Source organism: Poromitra crassiceps, assembly GCF_964638095.1.
Source record: "Poromitra crassiceps genome assembly, chromosome: 18".
Classification (NCBI taxonomy): domain Eukaryota; kingdom Metazoa; phylum Chordata; class Actinopteri; order Beryciformes; family Melamphaidae; genus Poromitra; species Poromitra crassiceps.
In genome coordinates, this window is record NC_139636.1 from 30,466,316 (window position 1) to 30,485,824 (window position 19,509).

The 19,509-nt window shown below is 43.5% G+C and overlaps 3 protein-coding genes across 5 annotated transcripts in view; 2 read left to right on the plus strand and 1 right to left on the minus strand.

The window, feature by feature from the left end:
• Positions 1 to 23: 23 nt before the first annotated feature.
• Positions 24 to 12,826, minus strand: znf276 (zinc finger protein 276; the record flags this gene model as incomplete). 2 transcript variants are annotated; one of them, XM_083655139.1, is made up of 12 exons in its annotated part: positions 12,713 to 12,826; positions 11,333 to 11,628; positions 8,520 to 8,841; positions 8,378 to 8,424; positions 7,420 to 7,794; positions 7,081 to 7,162; positions 5,478 to 5,564; positions 5,221 to 5,343; positions 3,735 to 3,810; positions 2,867 to 2,984; positions 2,589 to 2,688; positions 24 to 1,383 (listed from the first exon to the last, which is right to left on the minus strand). In XM_083655139.1, exons 2-12 carry the CDS (start codon positions 11,589 to 11,591, stop codon positions 1,125 to 1,127), a joined length of 1,848 nt encoding a protein of 615 aa, XP_083511265.1. In that variant the 5' UTR covers positions 11,592 to 11,628; positions 12,713 to 12,826. The 2 variants fall into 2 exon arrangements, with proteins under 2 accessions (XP_083511265.1, XP_083511266.1); XM_083655140.1 differs by lacking the exon at positions 5,221 to 5,343 and having other exon boundaries at positions 1,125 to 1,383.
• Positions 12,827 to 13,172: 346 nt separating this feature from the next.
• On the plus strand, positions 13,173 to 14,970 carry LOC310793077 (VPS9 domain-containing protein 1-like; the record flags this gene model as incomplete). Its single annotated transcript, XM_083654822.1, has 3 exons — positions 13,173 to 13,283; positions 14,065 to 14,137; positions 14,666 to 14,970. Exons 1-3 carry the CDS (start codon positions 13,185 to 13,187, stop codon positions 14,968 to 14,970), a joined length of 477 nt encoding a protein of 158 aa, XP_083510948.1. The 5' UTR covers positions 13,173 to 13,184.
• Positions 14,818 to 19,509, plus strand: part of LOC310793308 (VPS9 domain-containing protein 1-like) — a 39,263-nt gene continuing 34,571 nt past the window's right edge. Inside the window, exons 1-3 of one of the 2 annotated variants that reach the window (XM_083655106.1) lie at positions 14,818 to 14,848; positions 15,751 to 15,919; positions 16,697 to 16,808. In XM_083655106.1, coding sequence (XP_083511232.1) covers positions 15,771 to 15,919; positions 16,697 to 16,808 — 261 coding nt within the window. In that variant the 5' untranslated portion in view covers positions 14,818 to 14,848; positions 15,751 to 15,770. Of the gene's footprint in view, positions 14,849 to 15,750; positions 15,920 to 16,696; positions 16,809 to 17,613; positions 17,737 to 17,939; positions 18,018 to 19,509 lie in introns of those variants that run through there. The other variant, XM_083655107.1, reaches the window with a different exon arrangement.

The window sequence follows — 19,509 nt, forward strand, 5'->3', positions numbered from 1 at the left end:
ATGAAGTATCAAACTAATGTTGATAGCCAGCTTTGTAAAAACATATCCACACTTTATTTACAAGTCATCTTGTACATAACGCACACAGGACTTAAATGTCTATATTATACAGGTGTATATATAAGCCCTTTAGTACTTTGCATTGTAATGTAATAACTTAATAAAAACATTTTCAGTATGTAACATTAAAAAGAAAATGCATGTTTTTGAGTCATTCTGCACATCAATTTGCACGATGAGAATATTACATTATAGAATTTACAACAGCATTAATGTAGGGTACAAACAGCTTCACCAGGGTCTGCTACTGTATATATCGCCTATCAAACAAAAACATCTTGCTTCATCTAAATCCATATTCCATACATATTAAAGTGATAGTTTGGTTTTTGGTGGGGTTTCCTACTTAATTATGGAAGTATTATAGGTGGAACAAAATTGAGCTCAAATGGCCTGCAGCTCAGACAAGATTCCTGAATTTCCGACTTGGGAATTATGACAGTACTGATCAAATAGATTTTTCCAATTAGGAAGTAGGATGTTTGCCAGGAACTACCGTACTACTTGATCCCCCTCACTTTCAGCAATTGAGCTAAGCTAACCATTCCTTCAAACTGCGTGATTCTGGTTAAGTACAGTAGGAAACGGTTACATCCCACAAAAAACAAACTATCCCCATAACTGTCGACTCGTCAGTCAGTGCTACAGAAGCCTTGTTTTCTCCAGGAAGTGCAAAATCACGTTTCCATCAGACCCATAACAAAGTGATATCATTAAACCTGTGCTAAACACTGTCATCTGTTGGAAAGAGCCACAGCCTCAATCCCAGTCCAGCAACCCAATGAACAAACTACAAATTGTAGCCTTGCCTTGGAAAGCAGACCAACTTGAACATACTAGTTGTGTCATGTGACGCCCAGGGTCCAAAATTAGCATGAGCCACATGCTGGTAAAATATGCAAGTGGCTGCTGGTACATTTGTTTCACTCACCGGCCAAAAAAAACAATGGTCATCTGGTCAAATGTGAACATTCACGAGCCATTTTGGCCGGTGGATAAAAACGTCAATTTTGGACCCTGGCGGCGCCCCGCGAGAGACAGACATCGGATCACTCTCCCAGGTGTCATCTGTCTTCGTCCGGCTGAACCAGTTCCCCGGTCAGTGTGATGGTGGGGATGTCTCTGGAGGTCTCTGCTGTTCGCTGGGACTCTGCCTGAGTGAGTGGGTGCACCATGGAGATGTGGACGTTGAGGTTGTGGGCCTTCTCAAAGCGCTTGGCGCACAGCAGGCAGGCAAACTCCAGGTCGGCCTCCGCCTTGTGTTTGGTCATGTGGTATTTCAGCGACGCCCGCTGGCGACACTGGAAGCCGCACACCTCGCACCTGGAAGAGGTTGGAAAAGACGGCTGAGCTGAATGACTGCCTCCATTGATGCCATCAAAACCTGGATGACAACTAACCTACTGAAAGTCAACAGCAAAAAGACAGAGCTCATGGTTGTGGCCCCAATCGTATTGCAGTATTACGACCTCATTGGTCGTCTGAGTTTGGAGGACATGTTGGCTTTGTAATATATAGGCTCTCCTGTGCAACTGGAGTGACGACAAACATCTTGAATCTGACCATAATTTAGCTTAAAGTCGAAGTGAACCGGCACGGAATGCACCAGTGCGAGCGTCGGACACTGAAAACGAATTGAGAGGCGGACCATATATGTGTGCGTTACGTGTCGATGATTTGATTTGACAATTCTGAGGACTGGCTTTGGCATTGGCCAATCCTGGCGTGTTCCACCCCCAAATTGAGTGGGATTCAGCCTGTTGTCATGATACACGAGTGGGATCCGCAGAGTACCAGGCACCCACCGGCTTCGTGCGGAGCGAGCGGACAATCCGATCCATAGGTGCTGCCCGCCCGCCTGGAATCTCCGAGATGACCCCTGACAGCCAGGGAGGCTGTCAGGCTCGGAGGCGCGCGCCATTATCATTATAAATGTAAATAATATTCCTGGAATGCGTGTTTTAACGAGCCAGTTACATTTCTTTGTATTCTTAGACATCACCGTTTGATTTAGTTTGCATAATTGCTGAAGTTAGTAGTTAGTTTATGGGCTAGAAACTCTGCCAGATGACAGGCACTAGGCGCCATTTTCCCCTTCATTTGGAAGAGAAAATGATCCTGAAATGAAGATTTGATTGACAGCTGCATGTCGTGAAATGATTGGTTGAAATGGGGTAGAAATTTGAGAGTACTAGGTGACGTCAGCAAACTGTAAATTATCAATGAAATCTTGAAAAACGAACTTTTGATGTGAAAAAGTGTGAAAAACTAAAGAAATTAGATTGTTGTGATTATTAAATAGGTGCACTGAATACCCAGGTATTTGAACTAAAAGAAAAGAAAAGTCATTTTTGGGTTCAGCTCGACTTTAAAGACAAACTTCTGAGCATGTAGTGCTCTGCTCTTGTGAAAATAAGAATGAAAGGGCAGAGGAGGAAAAGGCAAACTCTGGTTGTCTTAATCATTTTAAATGTATAGTACTAACACCATGGCTGAGTAGCAATAGAATCATCAGTAGGTCTACTCACTGGAGTGGTTTGGCCCCTGAGTGGCGCATCTGGTGAACAGAAAGGTGTTTCCTCTGCTTGAAGGTTTGACCACACTGATCACAGATATAGTTCCTGTCCTCTGGAAACACAGGTGACAAACAGATCAATATGAAAATGTCAGATTATTACTTAAAATATTGGGGGGGGGGAAGCTAGACCGCTATTGACAGCTTCAATCTTCAATCCCCCAAAAAACAGTCGCTGTGCCCCAAGTGCAACTGAAAGCCCCAGAGATGTGGTGTGACATTTGACCTTACCGGTGTGGATGAGCTTGACGTGTCGCTGCAGGTAACGGTCGATCATGAAGACCTTGTTGCAGCCAGGATGAGGGCAGGGTCGCTCTCTCATCTCCTCATGGTGCTCCTTGATGTGCTTCTGAAAAATCCACCAGATGTCAAAACGAGTCATTTGCATGGCTCGTTACCAAGGGAATTTGCTCATTCCAATTCAGGGGTTGCATTTGTGCCTTGGTTCGTTTGTGGTCAAACAGCCACAAATCAAATGGTCCAGATAGGGTGGCCAAACCTCCCGGATTGCCCCACGACTCTGATAATAGCCTCCCATGGCGGAAAAAAATAATTCCCAGAGATTTGATAACATAAGGATGTGTGAGTGTGTATTGGATAGGCCTACATTGTACGTCAGATATGCAAGGAGAGAGGGAGCGAGTGATTTGCCTAACCACCGATAAAAAAACATTCTCTGGTAATTTGACCCTCGCAGCTTCTGCTATTACTATCAGAGACTCGAGTATTACGTATAATGAATGCCTGTCAGGACAAAAGTGCCTTCCTGCAGTTATGTCGGCTCGAGGTCGGATCACGTTCTCACAAATGCTCCCAAACGAGCCAGGTGTGAATACCTCCTACGGTTAAAATATCAGACAATACCTACTGAATAGTGAATACCAATTTCATCCATTACTTTTACAGAACTGTATGTTTGGTGATGGTGACTCGTATAGAGTCACTGAACAAAAATGACTGAGCTAGAGATACCTCACGTCAACGTTAAACGTCTATTATGTTAAAAAGGCAGAAGGTAAAGTTGATTTTCTTGAATAACAGAGAAATGCTTCAATGGAAGAAATAGTATCAGCCCCTGTATAAGACTGTATATTCTGACCTTCAAACCATCCGGAGCTCGGTACACAGCTGTGCAGCCCTGATATGGACACTTGTAGATATTGGGTAGCTCCTCTCTGAGAATGGAAACACATGATGACTTTGTTAATACCCAGCGCCGCTGCTGCACTAAGCGTAATATTTTTAAGTGACTGATTTGTAGGTTTGGGAAACTTCCCGCTGTGCAACCTTTGGTCGCTGCACACACTTTTGTTTTGGAATCTGAGTGAGAGGTCTATCTGCTCTCTGCTCCTGTGAGATCTTTGGCTGTTCTCTTCCCTGTCTAGCTGCGTCAACGAGGAGATCCACACAACTTTCTTTTGAGGGGCGCTGTGGCCAGTTCAAAACGGGGAATACCAAACTGGCCGTGTGGAGAGTTCATTTTAGGGGCATTACAGCCAAACTGCGGGGCATCCACCGTCTGTCTGTTTGACCGTGTCATGGTGCCCCTCGCAGCACTTGCTGCCCTACGCACGGTGCGCGTGTAGGTAGCGGCGGCCCTGTTAATACCGTAGACCAGGGAAGTGGGCCTCCCCAGGGGGGCTCCTAGCAGATTCAGGGGAGGCTCAGTGACTGGAAGTGAAAAAAGATGACATTCATTTATTATTATTATGAATCAGAATCGATTCAGAGGAAGACACTGTCTGTTTGCACCACAATAAATTGCTGAAATTGTGTGTGCGCTCCAGAATTCATCCTTCTCCTAGTGGTGAATTAGATTCATGTTGAGCATCTCTATGTAGGGTTAGGGTCTCTATGTACTAGGGGTGGGAATCACCAGATGCCCACGATACGATACTGAAACGATACTTGAGTCACGATACGATAGTATTGCGATACTGCGATATTTTCGATATTGCGATATATCGATATTGCGATATATTGAATATTGCGATATTTCGATATATTGCGATTTCTTACTTTTTCAACTGCAAATGATGTCCCCAAAGGAAAACTTTGTCAACATCTGGTTTATATAAGAACAATTTTTCAGTCTGTACATCCGACTTCAACCATTTTATTGCAGCAACATTGTCAAGTAGACAGACCAACAACTTTCATAAAGTCATGTCATAGTTGCATGCACCTGACAAACTGAACTGTTTGTTACAGTCTACTTACAGTCCACCTTAACTGGATGTGTGTGTGGACTACTGTACTTATGTAGTTTTTGCAACTTCACTTCACTTACACAAAACATTTTGTGCAGCCCATTCAGTAACTGGGGAATTTGTAAATGACTGTTATGACAAAACTGTTACTGTTAAAACAAAATGAAAATATGCTACCGTTTGTTTACTGCTGGCCTTGGAACTAAAGTTTATAGTAGCCCGGTGGCCTGGCATGGCCTGCAAAAAAAAAAAAAAAAAAATTTTTTTTTTTTTTGCAATATCGATATTTGGCGTCCAAATATCGATACGATATCGTCAGGCAAAATATCGCGATACTGTGGTGTATCGATTTTTTCCCCCACCCCCACTATGTACCCTTTAGGTTTGAACTGGTTCTTCCAGCCGGGCTTGGGTCCAGGTTTCTTCTTGACTTTGGACTCTTCCGGGGCCTTGGGGCTTCGTCTTCGTCTCTTGTTGGGGACGCTCGCCCTGCGTGGCCTGTGGAGAGGAGAGGAGAGGAGGAGAGGAGAGGAGAGGAGAGGAAGCATCCTGAGCTCAAAGCCCACATTGATTTTCATGAGGATCTCTACTATGTTAGGAGGGATGGCTAAAGGCAACACGTTTCTACCCACCTCTTCTCTGGGTACGGCTGGAAGAGCTCGTCATCTGAGACGCCGCTCTTCCTGCTCTCCTCAAACTCGTCCTCGATGGACACGGCTCTGTGGACACACACACCCAAGCTTTAACGTCCTGTCATCAAACCACAATGCAAACAATAAGGATCTATTGCCTGTATGGATTTGTCAAGATTGTTAAGCTTGATAGCTGAAGTTTTGTGCTAATATTCAAGATATTTTACAAAAGTGTTATTTTCCCCCCAGAATTAGATTCTTGTGAGGGTGGAAAAGCCTCTGAAACATGTCGACCATCATGAGACAGTAAAACTCGCCAATGAAATCCAGGATGATAATAAAACGTTCATGCACTTGTGTGGAATCAGATCAATCAGAATAAATGCAGGTATTCCTACAGACGACCAGTGTAGCATCAATCAATTCTAGAATAAATATATAATCAATCAAACTGCATCATATTTAAGGTAGTACTCTTACCCCCCTTCACATCACGGGTCCAACCAGGGTTATTCCCAGGTTGATTTGGGTATGAAAGGGTTAACCCAGGTTGCCAGATTTGGCTTGGCGACCGGACCTGGCGGACCAGGGTTGATTCAAGTGTGAATTTGTTATGCTAATTGTCATGCATCTGTCCCAGGTTGTGACCCGGGTCCTAAGATCAAGAAAAAGATGCTCAAGCGTGGCAGGGGGAACTTGGTATTGATTTATCTGACATTATCTGGGAATGGAGTCTGTCTGTGGTACAACTCTGCTCAGTTAATAGCAGACACCAGCTGATCCAATTTAAAGTTGCTCACCGTCTTCACTACTCCAAACATAAACTACACAGGATCTTCCCTTCTGTCTCACCACTGTGTGACAGGTGCCAGGTGTCAGAGGGAACTATCTCATGACTTCTGGTTCTGCCCTTCATCAACGGGATTCTGGGCCAAAATATTTGATTGGTACTCTAAGGCCTACAAGATAACCCTACAGCCAGAGGCTGAACTCGCCATCTTCGGCTGCTCGGGAGTCCTCTCTGAACTTCCCTACAGCTGTGCAACAATCTCTGACACCGGGGACAACTGTCGCCAAAAGACTCATTCTGAAGGAATGGAAATCCTCCTCTCCACCTTCTTTTCAGGTGTGGCTGTGGGCATGATCTCTGTTGTACAGATGGAGACACTCAAGTCCCTGAGAACCAACTGGCAGCTATCTGGGATCCGCTTTTGCCTACTTTGACAAGGTTAAGAATGACTAGTAGCAAATAGAGAAGGAGCCAGCACTCAGAAAGTCCTTTTGAGGGTTTTTATTCCTGTTGCACCACAACGTACGCGTTTCAGCGATAGCCTTCGTCAGCGTTCGCTATCGCTGAAACGCGTACGTTGTGGTGCAACAGGAATAAAAACCCTCAAAAGGACTTTCTGAGTGCTGGCTCCTTCTCTATTTGCTTCAAGAAACTCTTGTGCCGTGCACCTAAGACTTTAAATTATCCGGTGAGTGTGCGGGCTGATAGCTCTCCAGCTATATATCTGCTAAGAATGACTAGTGACTGAGGTTGGGGGTGATGAGAAGGTATTTAGGAAGATGAGCTGTATAGCGGTTAGGGTGACTGACTCACCCGTCAGAAAGGTCACTGTCGGCGGTCCTGTCCTCCAGCTGACCGGAAGCAGGAGACGCTGCCTCCGCACCGCCCGCAAACTCTGGTTTAGGAGAAACCACGAGCCAAAAAATTAGAAAAGATTTAAGATACAAATGTAAATATTAGGTTACATTAATAAAGGTAAGGGAATATATTCTGACGTATGGATGTGATTTTTGACATTTTCAATAGTACTGTGGTTTCTTTCTTCTTGCAATAGAGGGGCTGCGGCCAAAGGCTAATGCTATTTGGGGGTCTTGGCATGGAACCGTTTTGGAACAGCTGTGCTGCTGAGGAATGGACTCCTTTGCCTCTCACCCTCAGCATCGGCGGTTCCGTGGATCAGGGCAGAGCTCTGGGTCTCCGGTGTGACTGCAGCTGGTCTCGGCTGGGCCAGACCGGTTGGGCTTCCCGCTGGGGTCCTTAGCTCCTCCTCCTCCCCCTCAGAGATCGCACCGCCGTCGTTGCCACTCCTGAGCAGGCCGCTGCTAGCGCTTGCTGGCTTTCTGCTGTGAGTGTCCATAGTGTAGCTGTGCCCGTCCACGCAGCCCCACACGGCCCTGACGGAGCCCCAGCACCGGCCCTCCAGCACCTCCTTCAGGTCAGGACAGGAGCGGCAGGCCTCTCCGTGGTGGTGAGCCCAGGACACAAGGCTCTGGAGGCACTCGGGGTCTGAGCTAATGGATGGCGGCGCTGGAACAGAGAAGACAGTTAGAATAACTCATTAGAATGGCAGACATGATGGGAGAGTTCAGTGAAAAGTAGGGAAGCACAATATTGGATTTTCTGCCAATATCCAATATTTTTCAACTCTTGGCCGATTGCTGATGTGGATATATATAAATATATATATATATATATATATTCTGTATATATATATATATATGCACAATTCCCCCCCCCACCTAATTTCAGAGAACATGAAGTCTTTCCTCCAGTGGAATTAACACATTATTAAATTATGCCCACTGGGCAGATGCAGACATCAATACAATGCTTTTCAAAATGAACACATTCACAGAGCAAAATAAGAAAACTACTTCAACTTAAGTCATGTAAAACATGACATATTTGCTTTTTATTTATGTAACATTTTCTTTCAAACAAAACTATGTATTTAGTTAAATATTTAGCGAAGCATTTTAGTCATCGAGCATTTGGGCAGAATTAAAGCGTCATTTTATCGGCCTGTTATCCCTCATCGTGCATCCCTGGTGAAAATGATCTATAACTGTCATAATAGCAAAGATGAAGATGAAGAGATGCCATCACTTACTTGTTGACCCATGGTTCACCGAAGACTGTGGACACTTTGCATTCTTCCTGAAACAGAAACAAGTAGTTGCCAACGGCTGCAGATGATCTACCTGGAAGATATCAGCATATAAGCCTGCAACAGTTTTCTCCTTCAGACTCACCGGCCTCGGGCGCTCTCATCATCACCAGCTGGTGGGAGGTTGACTGTCTGCAGGAACCTGAGCAGGATCCCGTGACACTTGTAGAACTTGGCATGGCATTTCTTACAGATGAACTCGGAGAGCTGCGGGTCACGGTCCAGCGGCACCCCGACCAACCGCTGGAAGTCTGTGTGGAACAAACGGGGCGACCGGGCCGCCGCGTCCGACTCATCGTCGCCGATATCAGCCGAATCCTGAGGCCACGTCTTGTTGAAGGCGTGTCGCAGGCTGCGCGGCGAGAACTTCCCATGGCATAGCCTGCAGGGGACAGTAGATAGTCTGCCTGCCGGAACAGAAAATAGATTCTTAAAACTGTAACTCGGGACCCAAAATGGGGTAGAGGGGCTTCTGGTGGCTCTCCATAGACCAAATCACCGTGACGTCACCATGTAAACAAATTTACTTCCGGGTACCACTTGGGGAAGGCGGCAGGTTTAAATGTGCGTGTTGTCAAATAAATGCTGTCAAACCCTCTCGCTGTTTTCGGCCGACTACTTTCAATTTAAATGGTTAAACGGTTGGTAAACATGCTTGTCCGACGTATCTAGCCTTTCTTCTGTGTTTGTTTTATGTAGTGTTAGCTAGCTAATAACGTTTGTTTGTCTGTCAAACTCGCAGTTTTTTTACGTTACAGACAGAGTAACCTCGCGTCACCAGGCTCTTCTCGGCTAGAAAGAGCCTGGTACAGACAGAGCTACTGACGCCACGTCAATTTAATTTAGCTTCAAGTCTACTCTAGTCTGGTCCAACAGGTAAATTAGCTAGTCTGGTCTCCACTAACGTTAGTGAAAGTGTTGTTATGAATGATATTAAACAACAACACAACACAGACGAACCATTTTTGTCTTCTTTGTCTGTTTTTGTCTTCAACACGTCAGTTTGTGCCGTCCACCGCCATTATAATGTGTGGACCTCAGGGGTACCCGGAAGTAAATGTAAACATCCCGCTGATTTGGTCTATAGGACAACAAGTATAGTAGGCTACCTTGAGTGTAAGGAGGTTCATCTTATCATGAGTCTAGGTCAGTGGTTCTCAAATGGGGGTCCGCGGACCCCCAGGGGTCCTGCCAGGGGGTCTGCGAAAAGTTTTCAAGTAAAAATTTTTTTTTTTTTTTTTTTAATAAAATGCTACAAACTACTTCCTACATGGTGCTAGTCTATCAAAATATCTTTGCTGTCATTGATTGTGTTGCATAGTGGTTTTCTGTACTGTTGACAAATTGTGATATTGTAAGTCACTTTGGATAAAACAAATTGTCTGCTAAATGACGTAATGTAAATGTAATGTAATAAATATATATATATATATATACCGTATATATTTTGCAAAATCTTCATAGTTCAACGAAAATAGTTTATGCTTTAAATCTAAAATGGTTAATGGATTACATTCTAATAACAAACCTATCAAATTAAAAGTCAAGCACGTTACCGTGGAACAATTAAGCTTAGCCCAAAATTACAAATCAGAATGAGGGGGTCCCCGGTATATTTTCTATCTTGTAAGGGGTCCTTGGCTGAAAAACATTTGAGAACCTCTGGTCTAGGTCACAGGGCAAGAATACATTTATTCAACGTGTGTCCTGGGCTGGAAGAAAACTTTGACAAGTAAGAAGAATAAGAGGATAAAAAAGGTAAACAACTGACAGGCAGAGGGTGGGAAATATAGTGCAAGTTACAGTGGTAGGTACGGGTTTCCTCTTAATAATGTCTGCCTAACACCATGAACAAGTTACAGTGGTAGGTACGGGTTTCCTCTTAATAATGTCTGCCTAACACCATGAACAAGTTACAGTGGTAGGTAAGGGTTTCCTCTTAATAATGTCTGCCTAACACCATGAACAAGTTACAGTGGTAGGTAAGGGTTTCCTCTTAATAATGTCTGCCTAACACCATGAACAACAAGCCTGATTGGATTATTAATGCTTTCATATCCTAGTTTGAATAAAAGTGTAAGGTGCAACATCAACAACTTCACCAAACGTTTGAGATAAATGTAAATGACAGACTCATTAAGGATCTACAGTAGTACTGAGGTAGTCCCCATTTGCCTTTCGCTCTCACATAGAGAGTATGGCGGCTGAGGCTCAGGAGGTAGAGCGGGTCGTCCACTAATCAGAGGGTTGGTGGTTCGATCCCCGGCTCCTCCAGTCCGCATGCCGAAGTGTCCTTGGGCAAGACACTGAACCCCAAATTGCTCCCGATGTGTTGTCCCACTCCCAGCACCCTGCGTGGTAGCTTGCCGCCATCCGTGTATGAATGTGTTGTAAAGCACTTTGAGTGGTCGGTAGACTAGAAAAGTGCTATATAAATAGAGTCCATTTACGATTTATTAAGCTAAACTCCATTAAAAAATCTGGAAATTGAATGTGGCCTTGCTTCTGGCAAACATGAAACATGAAACCGAACATGACTTGAGACCTTAATGTATCGTTAGGAGCTACTCCTCGATTCAGCATATTTTATCCTCCAAGCAGCATTGTATTTCAATCAAATCTTTAGAATTGGTTCCCAGTCTTTGCTACCAGCCTTGCATTTTTGGTGGAAGAACCATAGAGATATATAACAGATATATAGATTATATGCATGCCGAATTCATCAGTGGAAGCTAACAATTCAGAAAAGGTATTGACTGGTGTTTTGTGAGGGGTGAATGCAGATGAACAAGGAAAACTGAATCTGACAAAATTATTTCATGGAGTTTGGTGTGCTGTTCTTCTCACCATACATAAAAACGCCACACTAATACTGAGCCAAACATGTGCCACACCAACCTGAAGATTTCGACCTTGTCTTCCGATGTTTTTGCGTGTTGTCAGCAGCTGTAGCAGTCAAGTCTGACCTTGCAGTTTTGTTTGTGGGACCTTTATCATGATAGGGGCTACCTATCGTCGGGGGGGCTACGGGGACGGTCTTCCGGGGTCTCCCTCTGTTTCCAGACGGCTTCTTGACCTTGCTGACTTCGCCCAGCTCGGTCCTGCTTGACGGTCGTGAAGCATCAGGCAACCGCGAACGTTTGCCTTTCTTCTTCATCTTCAATTAAACAGGGTTCCCACGGGGCCTTCAAATCCTTGAAAGTTTGTGAATTTGAGAAAAAATCAAGGACTTGAAAGTGTTTGAAAATAGACATAGACACGGGTCATTGAAAGTGCTTAAATTTATAGATTTTGTGCAAGAATAGAAATCTAAGTTCTTATTATTATTATTAATAATAAACAATTATTTGATCAACGTAATTAATTTAACAATTTTCACGTTTTAGGTAGCCTATATTTTCATATTGTGCAATATTAGTTTTTTTTTCTTTGTCTCAAGTTAGTTTTAGTTCTAGTTACTGTTGCTATTTTGCATACACTCTGTACCATACACCATAAAGCTATCATGTATTTTTTACCACCTTACATGTTACTTGTCAGCTGTATGTTACTATAACTTTTTACTTGATTGTCATGCATATCTTTTTAACTATTTGCTGCTGCCACAACACAATTCTCCATCATTGATGATGACATTTACACCTGATTTTAACAAGACAAATGTAAAAATGTGCAGGTGATGACAAGGTTAACAGTTAAAAGAACATAATCACACTGGTGCAAAATTAACTTTTTTCTCCACTGGCCAAATGGCTAGTAATTACATTTTACCACCTGCAAACTCATGGAGAGTGAAAAAGGTTCCTCTTTTGTGATCAAAAGGTGACTAGTTTGCTAGTGAGTGTAACAAATCTATCAGCCACTTGCATGTTTTACCAGCATTTAGCTGGTGGCTCTTTGTGTGAGTAGAAGACAACATGCACTCCACTTGCTTGGCTCTTTTTCTTGTGGTGCAGGGAATCAGTTCGAATTGTATGACCTGATATCACATATCAAATCACTGCAATAATTAAAACTACATGGAAGTTAAACGGAAATCAGAAAAAACTCACAGCAATACGTTACATAAAAAGGCTACCTGGAGTGCTAATTAGGGGGTTGCAATAAAAACAAAAAATAAATTAACGCTACAAAATCGACGTTGACGTTAGCTTGTTTAACAAGCTGCCTAATACATTTGCTAGCTAACATTAGCTTGCCGAATTAGATTGACGTTATTTACTGGCTACTGAAAGTTATTATATTAACGTTAGAGTTTTATGGCATGCACAATCCTACCGTGAATGTATGCAAATCTTAGCACTTGCAATGCATGTTGTTTTTGGCACAAAAATGATGTTTTTGAACCAGCCAGGAAAATATGTGAGAACTTAGCGGCGCCCAGTTGTAAACATTGAAACCCGGAAGTGGTAATGTAAACCCGGAAGTGGTAATGGAGAAGAAATGCGAGGGGAAATAAATGTAGCGCCACCCTTCGAAAATGTGAGAAATTGCCAAAATAGAGCAGTGCCAAAGTCACTCCCTCTTGCGCCTTCGGCAGAAGGAAACAAGGGATTTCATCCGCCATTCTTTTTTCCATAGACATTTTGTCGCAAAATGTTCATACAAATGGTTTTACTCAGTCAAACCAAGCGATTCAGCTTATATTTAGAATCAGGGGAGACCATAACATTTGACTCGGACCAAAACAAGTGGCGGGCCGGCGTGACTTTGACTTTGGCTCTTCACCACGTCATATCCGGACTAAGCGATGGCTGCATCTGGTTCAGACAGTGGCGTGTCGCCCCTTCAAAATGCCATGAAAATGGCCAAACTAGCCATCCAGCTGGACGCAGGGAACAGACATAAGGTAGGAGGATATCCGGCTTCGGAGCTGGCTGCGGTACAATGTTAAAAGCATAGGAAATAGCCTGGTCTGTCTGGTAAACAGACGGAAAGGGGGAGGGGGCGGAGGTATTGTTTATGTGATCACTCCACTACTAATGGCTCATTTCCACCACATATCACCACGAGGACCGCAATGGAAATAAGCTGTCAGCTTTATTGCGTTTTTATCCTTTTGATAATGGTGGGCCTGTGTATGTATATATGTATGTTGTATATACTGTGTATTCATTATCAATAAAGAACTCAAAAAAAAAAATCACACTGTCACTGTCACACGTAAACAGTGATACAGGCGGTCAACTCCGAAAGTCTCTTCTTCATAACGGTGTATTTTGCTTTTTGCAACAAACACAATAACGGAAATATAGTATTGCATGATGACGTCGCTCTCGTGCCGTTGTCTTGAAAGAACGTCCCGCCGCACACACCTGCTATAACATGACCCCTTGTGAATCAGCTTATTAAATATTGAATTTATTCATTGAATTTCGTTTTGTAATGTCTGTATGAACCCTGTATTATATTATGTTATTATATATTAATATTGGGCATATAGACAACCCACTAAGCAGCGTGAGACTTCAATAGCACTTTGAGACTTGGTCACACTTCCACCGTCCAACGTGTTCGAGGATTGTCTGCATGTCAAGTTTACAACTGGAACCTAATCATGATGGTGGCATTTTGTATTGTGGATGTGTGTTATATAACAATATATAACATCATGCTTTCTCTCTCTGCAGGAAGCCTACTGTGAATACTTGAGGACGATAAACCACATTTCACATGTACTTTTGGAGGAAGCTGTATCGCAAAGTAAGATCTGTGAATTTGATCCATCGAGGTCAGGCCATTACTATATGTTTAGACTATGTTTTAAATTTAAAAGCGTCTAAACTTATGACAGTTAACATTATGGTCTGCATAGCAAAACAGTGGCTGAATGCCTGATTGCAATCTCAGTCAGTCTTTATAAAGTTATTACTATTACTAATAGGGTGGGTGGCAGCGCTTGCCCAGAATTGCCCGCTCTACCGACATATTGATTGATTTGACCACAACTGAACTAATCCACTGGAACACTATATATATACATATATATATATATATATATATATATATATATATATACATATATATATATAATATATATATATATATATATATATATATATATATATATATATATATATATATATATATATATGCTTGACTGTTACTCCAGCAAATTCTATCAGACCTGAAACGTCAGGAGATTACCTTGATAGAGACAAATCCCCTAGGAAGACCCTTTCTCCAAACATTACTTTCCCTCATTCCCTCTGTCTTCCTCTTCTTCCTCAGAGGAGAAGGAGATGGTGGTGGTGGAGGTGGAGCGGATGCTGCGACTGGCTGAGCAGTGCCTGGAGCGGGCCAAGTCCTTTATAGAGAGGAGAGATGACCTGCCCGACCTCTCCGCTTCCCCTTCGCCCGTCCACTCGGGAGGTCTCCACCTCCCTCCCGCTGCCGCCGCACCTGAGAACAATGGTGAATACGCTCCAGCCAATCATAAAGCACATGAGAACAATGGTGAATACGCTCTAGCCAATCATAAAGCACATGAGAACAATGGTGAATACGCTCTAGCCAATCATAAGCATCGCTTTTAGAAACAGATCATCACTTCTTGGAGCATGCCCTCAGGGTCCTAAATCAAAATTAACAAATGTTTAGCTGGTTTGTCTTTTTTTTTCCCTCTCCCCTTTCCATAATCTTTCCATAACATCACAACACAATAAGAGACATCAAAATACTATCAAAATAAATTACCTGCATCGTGGTCACAATTTTTCACCCATGACAGTCCACGGTTAGTTACTTAGCTATCGCTAATCTACTGATGTTAGCAGACATGATAGACATTAAAAATATGAATCAGGGTTTGGGTTAGACCCATGGGTTAGACCCCGTTGTGGACCCCGAAGCTATTGCTTCTTTGGATAAGAAGTTCTCAAGAAAGCTGTAGTTGTGTGTGTGTGTGTGTGTGTGTGTGTGTGTGTGTGTGTGTGTGTGTGTGTGTGTGTGTGTGTGTGTGTGTGTGTGTGTGTGTGTGTGTGTGTGTGTGTGTGTGTGCGCGCACGCGTGTGTGTGCGTGCGTGCGTGTGTGTCCATCCATAAGAATGCCTTGCATGATAGCCCATCACATTGTTTGTGGGAGATCTAGTGGGAGTGCTTGGAGCGAGCATTGGAGTTTAATCAGGACATGAATCATTTTGATAACATTCACTTTTCCACACACACACACGCACGCACGCACGCACACACACACACACACACACACACACACACACACACACACACACACACACACACACACAGAGAGAGAGAAGGGTCCCTGTCAATATATCTGCCTTGAGCCCTGCTCCTCTTTTCTTCTGCCTTTGTCACAGTCGTTCCATCTGACCTCCCTATGGAGGCGGGGCCTAAAGCAGGCGGCCTGTCGAAGCCTGGCCACCGGAGGGTGCTGTCGGAGGGCGACGGGGAGCCCTCCCCTTTCCTGCCCCCCGAGGTCTTCCAGAGACTGCAGACCGTGCAGTCACAGGAGGACAGCAGCAGAAAGTAAGGGCTGCTGTTTGTGTTGATCGTGGAGTGCGAGCGTTGCTATATTCCACATACTGTAGAGATCTATATACTGTAGAGATGTATATACTGTAGATCTATATACTGTAGAGATCTATATACTGTAGATCTATATACTGTAGATCTATATACTGTAGAGATCTATGTACTGTAGATCTATATACTGTAGAGATCTATATACTGTAGATCTATATACTGTAGAGATCTATATACTGTAGATCTATATACTGTAGAGATCTATATACTGTAGAGATCTATATACTGTAGATCTATATACTGTAGAGATCTATATACTGTAGATCTATATACTGTAGATCTATATACTGTAGTGTAGAGATCTATATACTGTAGAGATCTATATACTGTAGATCTATATACTGTAGAGATCTATATACTGTAGAGATCTATATACTGTAGATCTATATACTGTAGAGATCTATATACTGTAGATCTATATACTGTAGAGATCTATATACTGTAGAGATCTATATACTGTAGAGATCTATATACTGTAGATCTATATTCTGTAGAGATCTATATACTGTAGATCTATATACTGTAGATCTATATATATCTATATATAGCTCTTGTGAGAAATCTCCCCTTCAGTAATGTTCTGTCTGTCTGTCTGTCGTTCTGTCTGTCTGTTTGTCTGCCTGTGTGTGTGTGTGTGTGTGTGTGTGTGTGTGTGTGTGTGTGTGTGTGTGTGTGTGTGTGTGTGCGCGTGTGCGTGCGTGCGTGCGTGCACATGCATAGGGAGCTGACCCCCATAGAGGAAGCATCACGCATGAACCAGAAGCTGAAAGCTAATTATGAAGCTCGTCTGGCAAGGCTCGCACCTGGTCAAGCCTACCAAAAGACCTCTTTGGTTAGTGCACGCGTGTGTGTGTGTGTGTGTGTGTGTGTGTGTGTGTGTGTGTGTGTGTGTGTGTGTGTGTGCGTGCGTGCGTGTGTCTGTGTGTGTGTGTGTGTGTGTGTGTGTGTGTGTGTGTGCGTGCGTGTGTGCGTGCGTGTGTGTGTGTGTGTGTGAGAGAGAGAAGCCCCCTCCCCCCCCACCCCCCTGGCTTGGGTCTCAGCCTCTGACCCATAACAAGCATTTTGTTGACTCACTTTATGCTCACATGTATTCTGAACCCAAGTCATTCTGCACTTACTTGACAACACACACACACACACACACACACACAGATTATCTCTGGGGGTTTTGTGGTTGGTTTTCACTACTCCCTTGGACCTCCATGCATTTGTCCGCATACAATGAAATGCTTAAGCAAGGCAGAGAGTGTTTGGATCCAGGCCTTGGTTGGCAGAGAGGCATGCTGCGCGCAAAGCAGCTGCGATCGATCTCAATGTTGCACCAATTTAAACAAAAGTCTGCTCACATAGATAGTTAAACACATAAAAATACGAAAATAGGGTCCAGGTTGAAAAATACCTAAATTCTCCTTTAAGCCACAAGGGGGCGATATGACTTCACCCTTACCTGATGTCTAATCCTGACAACCAAAACATGACCATTTCCCTTGATAGATGTCGAAATAAAATGTGTGAGAAACCGTTGATGTTTCACAAAAAGGGGGCGGGCGACGACACATGTTGTGTTTTTATTTTGAAGGCAGACTCGATGTACCTGGGCACACTGGGCAGTATCGTTACTAAACACTCTCGGTAACTTGACGCACCTGGTCGCTGAACGCATGCAGGGGACTGCGAATGAAATCAGACGAACTTTCTCTCCTCGTATGAATCATTGTGGTGGAAAAGGTGACTCTCTCTTGAGACAGAAACTAAGAATGGTAAGCGAAATGCGAAATGAAATGATCGCTGGTGCAACTTTTAACTTTCTAGTAGCGCTGGTTAAGTAGCCTCGATGCGAGACTCAGCCTGAAGAATGCAGGCTGAGTCTCGCGTCGAGGCTATTTAACTAGCTAACGTTATCCCTATTTCTAATATTATGACGTTGTGTCGGATGGCTTTTTAACGTGATGTTATCATTCAGATACGGACAATGTTCCGACGTCCGAACAGCCAAATGGAGCTGCGTGCATACTGGAGAAAGCTCAAGGCCTTTGTAAAGGTAAAGTCCAGGCAAAGTTTGGTGCATCTTTTATGGAGACGAACCAGTGGAGAAGTGGTCCCTGGAGAAGTGGGTAGACTGTAATTTACGTGTGTGTGTGTGTGTGTGTGTGTGTGTGTGTGTGTTTATATATATATATATATATATATATATATATATATATATATACACAGTCATTATTGGTGTCTACAAAAACATTTTGACTGAATTATAGGCTACAATGTAACATTGGGATCAATTAGGCTACCATGGCCTGAACATTACTGAATTTAGTTCATTGATACAAAAATTTCAAACTCACTAAGTTAATTTGAACGCAAGTAGCTGCCAAAAATAATGGAAGCATTCAAGTAATTGAGGGATGCATTATTATAGACTGTTTCTCTCTTGACATGATACAGTAACAGGTTTTATTTCGAAAATCGAGAAGCGAAAATAAACAGGCCGATTTGTTTAGTGGAGCAGAGCGGAGAGCCGCTTCTGGGACACCTCTGGTGGAGACAGGCGTTCACTAGACAGACAGGCTGCGACCAGCTCCGGTGTCTGCCTCGTGTCGTAATGCAACGTTTCCTGGTGGAATCTCAATCTGCCCGGCAGAGACTTTAGGCAGGAAAAGAGAAAAAACTTGAATGGATGCGCATGAGCGAATCAGAGGAGATTTAGAAGTGATGACGCAAAGCCGTCTGACAAATAAGTAGGTAGACGGCGTCTAGCCTGGCTAAACCCAGCCTCCACATGACCTCTATGTGCTATCAGTCACGAAGAAGAAACCTACGCTACAGGCATAGCCTGTGACGTCATGCTGAAGGCTGGGTTTACCCAGGCTACCTACCTGCGTCTACCCTCCACTACACCACTGAGAAGAACCCATTGAGTGAAGAATCCATAGGCACACTCACTCTATGGATAGAATCTGTTCAGCAAGCCACAATCTATGAAATCCGCCATACTTATTCTTATTTTTTATTGTTTATATCTGCCAAAACTTTGGGACGTAATAACTCCCACAGTTTTCACACGACATAGACATGCCAGACCTCAAAACGTGCAGCTCATTGATGACGGGTATGCTACGACTTTGCTAGCCTCAACGCGGAATTCATTTATTTTGGTAACAAGTCATTCTTCACCTCCCCACAGTATCAGCTGTTTGCCCGAGAGAAAGTGTGTACAGACACGCGCCCCTCCCCCCGGCCGGCTGCATGAGCAATCAGTGTAGCTGGGATCACTGACTGATCTATTCTTAATCTTGATAGAAGTCATCAAGTCAATCGTGACTGTTTACAGCCGTGCGTAGGCTATTGTAATTTAACGTGATAATGGCTGCTGTGATAATGGCTGCTGAACGAGGAGAACCCCCAGAACTTTCACCCCGTCGAAAAATACAAAGTCCGCGGTGATAGATTCCTTAGCACAAATGGCCAAAATGGATTGATTGTTCAATCTTATTATTATTACTACTACTGTAATTTGGTACTGTTGTGTCAGCTAC